This window comes from Austrofundulus limnaeus, unplaced genomic scaffold (assembly GCF_001266775.1).
Source record: "Austrofundulus limnaeus strain Quisiro unplaced genomic scaffold, Austrofundulus_limnaeus-1.0 Scaffold30, whole genome shotgun sequence".
Classification (NCBI taxonomy): domain Eukaryota; kingdom Metazoa; phylum Chordata; class Actinopteri; order Cyprinodontiformes; family Rivulidae; genus Austrofundulus; species Austrofundulus limnaeus.
This window is the reverse complement of record NW_013952432.1, coordinates 1615064-1621205: the sequence shown is the minus strand read 5'-3', so window position 1 is coordinate 1621205 and position 6142 is coordinate 1615064. Positions and strand designations below refer to the sequence as shown.

Sequence of the window (6142 nt, the reverse complement as noted above, 5' to 3'; positions counted from 1 at the left end):
GAACAGGTGGAATTTACGCAGCTCATTTACACACTTTTCCTGAAGATAGAAGAGTTTGTTGAATCTGACGTGACATGTTCGTATGAACCCTTTGTACGAACAAAAGTAAGAGAAATTTAGGATAAGAATACTAACATGTTCTTGCATGAGGCCCATTGCCTCTATTCTCATTACATTTAGCACAATGTAATCCTCATTTTGGTGTGTAGAAACAATTCAGTGTATTTATGTGTGCAGTTGAAAGTACAGCATTCTGAACCAAAATGATCACATTAGCAAATAAACCTGATTGGAAAATACATTTTAAAAATGCCAACTATTCTACTGATTTGCCATTAGTTAATCATAAAAGTCATAAAAATATTAACCTTTGACAGTAATTATTATTATTATTATTATTATTATTTGACAGTGTGTTATTAACACACAGTCCTCTGCTGCCTCGTCTCTCCCCGGGCTTCCTGTGAGTGGAGGTGTGCAGTGAGGGGGCTGGACTGCTGTGGGGGCAGTCAGTTCTGTAACTAGTTTCAGCCGGCTGTCAGAACCCATTCAGAGCTTTAGTAATGTTGATTTTATTCGCTCTCCTCTCATTTAGTCCCAAACAGTTCATGATGAAAGCCCAACAAAAGGAATGAATCAGCACACCTCCTGTTTTCTTTTTTTTTTCTATTTTTCACCCAGTTACTGAAAGTTTGTTCTTCAACTATTACATGTTCAGCCCCAGAAATGTCTACAAGGATCAAAAGCGTCAGAACACTCACTAAGCGAACTTTATGGCAAGTCAACCGTTCATGATTTTGTCACTGCTTTTTTCATTCTTTGAACATTTTTGGTAGCTTCAGAGAGCTGCAGACAAAAATATATTTAATTGTAGGCCACCTCAGAGCAGCCAGACTTTCTTACAATTTTTTAAAGAGGCTTTTGTCAAAAGTTCCTCAGGATTTCTGAAGGTCTTTCAAAGTCATTGTTGGAACTTTTGCTTATTTTTTATTTTATTAAATTTTTTGTCAGTCCAGTGCCTGATCATGAGCCATCGTTAACTCAAATAAATCAAAATCAAACGAAAGAAGTAAATAAATTTAGGACAAACGAAAATGGGTCATGTCTAAATTAAAACCTGATCATCAAAATATTTTTAGATATTAGCTCATTAAGGATCTCGTTGGTGCTAAAATATTTGTTTTTTTGTCTCCTACCTGTGATATTTTTCATTTAATGATATTGTGTTTGTGTTGTGTGGAATTTTGTTTTTGTTTTAATTAAATGAAGTAAATAAATATTTTCACAAATTTAAAAAAAACAGACCATGTCGTTGTGGTAAACTCCTGGTAAAGTATCCAAAATTAAAAACAACAATTAAAAAAATTAAAAAAAAAACCATTTTAATTTGTCTGTAATGTGTTGACACTACACAGACTCATCCTTTGAGTTTAGCAGTCTGAATAATTCACCTTAAATATCTTCTGAAAAATGGTCAGCTGTTGGTGAGAAAGTGAGTGAAAAAGCAGCTCAAGTTCAAACATAAAAAATAAAAATAAAAAACTTTGAAAGACCTTCAGTAAACTTGAAGAACTATCGATCCAGACCACTTTAAAAGATTACAAGAACGTCTGGCTCCTTGGAAGCAAAATATACAGAAATGAAAGATGATTTAAAACTTCGTGCACAGGACTTCAGACAGTAACAAAGTAGGTTATTTATTTATGTTAGAAACTACAGTATGTCCAAGAAGCCCTTTACTTCACGACACAACTTTGCTCTTTGTTTAGTTTTAATTCTCAAACTATATAACATTCAAGTTTTTATCTATGGTTTATTCACTATTTTAAATTTTAGCTTGGGCAAAAAAAAATGCACTTCTTGTAGTTTTTACTCTAAACTAAATAAACTTTTTTTTTCTTTTTACTGTTTTTCTTAAATATTTGAACTAGAGCATCCACATAATTTAGATCCCTTTTTGTTCCAGTCAAAAACTGCTTTTAGACTGCAAAGTTTGCTGTAAATCAATGGAAATGACATAATCATCCATTTTACCCAAACTACAAACAGCTATTCAGGTCAGACATTTGTGAACAGACGCCACAATGGTTCCAGTAAAACTCCGGTGCTTACATACTTTCTTTTCTGTTGTTCTTTAAAGGGTGCTCAGATATTTCTTACCTCGTATTAATTTATATCTCATTCATGGTTTATTTCTTCCTTCTTAAAGAAAAGTTAATTTAACGTGAATCAGTTTTGTCCTGCTGGCAGTATGATGCAGATGTTTCCAGCACAAATGACCCAGTCTGAATGACTAACAGTGTGTGAATGAGCTTACATCGGTCCCGGGGAGCCGCCGCCTCGTTGCCGTCAGCCAGCTGCCTGCGCGCTACCTGGGGGCAGAAACAGCTAAGATAAAGCAGACTTACCTTCAGGAAATTGCTGTAATTGAGTGATTAAATGCGATGACGTCAAACAAAAGCTTTTCTTTTGACTGAGTGAAGTTCATTTGCGCGCACACACGTTGGTATGACTGTGACTCACCGGTGCCCTGGCCTTGTGCTTTGTGTTTGGTATCTGTGCTGAGGCAGCCTCTGCAGAAAGTCAAAATGGAGAGTTAAAAAAGCACACACACACACACACACGCACACACACACCACATCAGGTGTAAAACACGCAATAGAGTGGACCTGCCTTTGTCTTTTCCACGCTGGGTCTCCTCCACTTCTAAGCAAACGGCACACCGACTGTCATCCTCGTAAACACCACGAGCGGGATGATGAGCCCTGAAATCATCGAGTTAATTTATGAACGGGGTTTCAAGAGGATTTTCTGACTGGATGCCACCTACCTGCAGAGTCCACAGTCTCTGCAAACACAGCAACATACGCTGAGAGAGACTGTAGGCCCGGATGTCGTCGCTTCCACCGACAGCTCRGCTTTGTTGCTGCAGGGCTTGTTGTGCTTCTCCTCCACATTTCTCCTGACCTGTGGAAACAAGACGGTAACATCACATTAATTCTTCTTACTACTCCACTGTAGAGCTAGAGCAAGGCAAATGTGAAGACAATAAACACAGCATGAGGAAAACGAGGCGTCGCTTTTCAGAATCAGTGTAAAATGCTTTGTTTTTATGTCCTGATGCATCTCAGTAATCCAGGTAAAAAATCAAAAAGAAAAAAATTGTWTAGGTCTTCTGGACGGGTTCTTCTCTAATGAAACGTTTCGTCTCTTCTCCAAGAGACTTCTTCAGTCTGAGAGTTTCAGGCAAAATTCAGGCTTTTAAGCCCTGCCTCCATGTGAGGAGCCCAAAGTGGGGCCCGCGGGCCAAATTTGGCCCGCCAAGCCATTTGATTTGGCCCACCAGCAGTTGAGTAGTTACTAACCTGTAACCTGTTGTTCTTTGTAGAAACTGTATTTCCACTTAGTCTTTTCATCCATTGGCCAAGTGACTAAGTAAGGGACTGTAGTGCAAATAGTTTTCACTCATGTTGTTGACTTTATCTTTGATATATTAAGATTAAACATGAAGCATGAAATACAAGTAACAAGATTTATTTAGATTAGATTTAACCACACATGTAGATTTTTGCACTTTATAAGGCCATAAAAACTCATATTTTATCAATTTATTAAATGTCCCATGAGCTTTTTCTACTTGAGTGTATGACAGACTTTCTCTAAGTTCACAAACTAAAACAAAAATGGGCCACCACACTGGCTGCTAGCTTAATTGTTAAAAATAAAGGACTTTACTTAAAAATATTTGTATTTCATGTATTATATTACTGCATTTGGCCCACAGTCCCCCAATACATTTTCATTTTGGCCCCCTTGAGGAAAATGTTTGGGCGCCCCTGGTTTAATGCATTAAAATAATAACAATAATCTGTTAAAACAGTGTATATGAAAAAAAAATAGGACAGGTTTTCCTTGACTGAAGGTGCAAATGCTACAAGGTGATCGGTTTAATTAGCATTTAATAAATATGTATGGTGTTTGTGTAGAAAATTAGCAGCATTATGTGAACAACTAACCATTCCACTAGGAGCTGGACACTGAGAATGATGTGTTGTACCAAAATCCATCCTTCCTAAAACAAACAGGTTATTATAAACACAAAGTTTAACCTAGACAAAACTTGAGCAATTTTTAAATCAAAAAAGTTACTATTTCTACTTAACAAAGTTCAGACAGTTAATTATAAGTTTCAGACGTTGCTGAAGATAATATAAGTTCATAAACTAACAAACGATCGAGGAGGACTTGGGCTGCGTTGTTTACTTATTTGCAAGGTTAGCTGCGACAGTACTAGCTACTTTTTACAAGTTTTAATACACTTACCTTTAAAAAAAGAAAACTCTGGGTCTTGGTTAGTTTTTACAGTTTAAACAGCGCAAACAGCAAGGCGAAGACAAGCGAACAACGGAACCAGCAGCAGGTGAATTTTGACGATCTTTAAACATCTAATTTGAGAAAAAAAATCTGACGTTGACGTCGCTGCGTCACTCCGCCACTCGGGGGCGCCCTGCAGCCAACAGCTGTATTAATAAGAACAGACGCCTTGATAGACTGTAAAAAAAAACACCTAATAAAGAAATAATACATTGAGTGAGATAAATTTCTAAAACAGGGGATCATATATACTTGTTTCCCTGCTTCCAATACACCTGATTCAATGATTTAATTACCTTTTCAAGCTCAGCATTTTAATTATCCATTTATTACAGTCARGTGGGTTGAGGCAGAGAAAAAACATGCAGGATGGTGGACCGGACACCTCTGATATGGATCAATCTACAAGGTAATTAAATATTGCAAAGACCGAAGTCTGGAAAAAAAACCTAAGTATTTTTAATTAAACCATCTTTGTTCCTGTTTTCACCATTTTTCTTTTCCAATTTAGCATAGTTTCAGTTTCAGTATTGATTAATCTTTTAGCCGTTTATCTTGTCTTACCTAATTTTTATATTGTTTCAATGAGTTTTATTTTGTCTTAATGTGTTTATACCTGATATTATCTTGTCTAATTATTTTTTATCTCATATATCATTGTGCTCTTGGTACGATGACAATAATCGAATCGAATCKAATCTAATCTGATTTTATTGTGTTATTCTGATATTGTTTTTAAGATAAGAGTTGTATTTATTTTTTTGCTCTGAGCACTTGGTCATTTTTAAATCATGTTGCATCTACTGTATGTCCATGTTTTACAGAGTGTCTTGTGTTTAGGAAACTGACTCATCATGGTAATCAAATCTACCTGCAGGTAAAGTTGATTGATTGATTGAAGTCCTGCAGTGCATAGCTCTGGTCAGGTGCTATTGGTAATTTTTTTTTTGTTTGTTTTTATCTAGGTGAAATGCAATATATACAGTATAGCATGGTTTTCACCTAGTGTTATGATCATAACTGGTCTGATWAGCAAGATAAATGTACTTCTCTGATCTGCAACAGAAACACAATCGCAGTTTGACTTCCAACTTCAGAAGAAGAAAAAAAGTAAAAAAAAAAAAAAACAACAACAGACACTTCATGGTTGCTAATGCTAAACACATGTTGGTCATCTACTTTTCATCCATTTACTTTCCCCACTTCCCTATTTTCTGAGTTTTGGGGAGCTGGTGCCATATGTCCAACTCACTGTGCAAGATCCTGAACGGGTCTTCATCCCATCACAGGGCTWCAAATCACATCTGTAGGAACAACGTAGACCACATGTGTCAAACTCAAGGCCACATCTGAGGTGACTCCCGTGTGGTCCGCGAGGGGAAAAAATCAACTTAACATGAAAATTTTTTTCTTATATTGATGGTAAACTTTAAATTTATGATTAAATGCAACAAAATACATTTAAAAGGTGGAAGATAATAACAACTGCCCTGCCTCTGAGCTTGTTGGCTTTAAGTAACTGAGCAGTTTAGTTGGATAGCACAGTGTTAATGTGTGAAAATAAGCTGCTTTAAAGTCAGCATCAACCATAAATTAATCTACCATAATGCCTATTAGCTCCTCACTATAAACTCATCAGTGAGTAAAACTTTATTAGTTTTACTTTAAATAATATTTCTGTATTTATTTCAGATTTATTCAGTTGTACACTTAGTTAGTTAGTTACTTAGTTCTTATCAGTGTTTAAAAGAGGACGTGTTAAAACACT

At 36.1% G+C, this 6142-nt stretch overlaps 1 protein-coding gene across 2 annotated transcripts in view; it reads right to left on the bottom strand.

Moving 5' to 3' along the window:
• LOC106515517 (uncharacterized) overlaps positions 1 to 4537 on the bottom strand; it is an 8053-nt gene extending 3516 nt beyond the window's left edge. For both annotated transcript variants that reach the window (XM_014005355.1, XM_014005356.1), the window contains exons 1-6: positions 4324 to 4537; positions 4017 to 4072; positions 2831 to 2967; positions 2674 to 2765; positions 2524 to 2573; positions 2318 to 2372 (exon numbers count right to left, since the gene is read on the bottom strand). In XM_014005355.1, the coding sequence (XP_013860809.1) occupies positions 2318 to 2372; positions 2524 to 2573; positions 2674 to 2765; positions 2831 to 2967; positions 4017 to 4067 (385 nt within the window). In that variant the 5' untranslated portion in view covers positions 4068 to 4072; positions 4324 to 4537. The remainder of the gene's footprint in view (positions 1 to 2317; positions 2373 to 2523; positions 2574 to 2673; positions 2766 to 2830; positions 2968 to 4016; positions 4073 to 4323) is intronic.
• Between the last annotated feature and the right edge of the window lie 1605 nt (positions 4538 to 6142).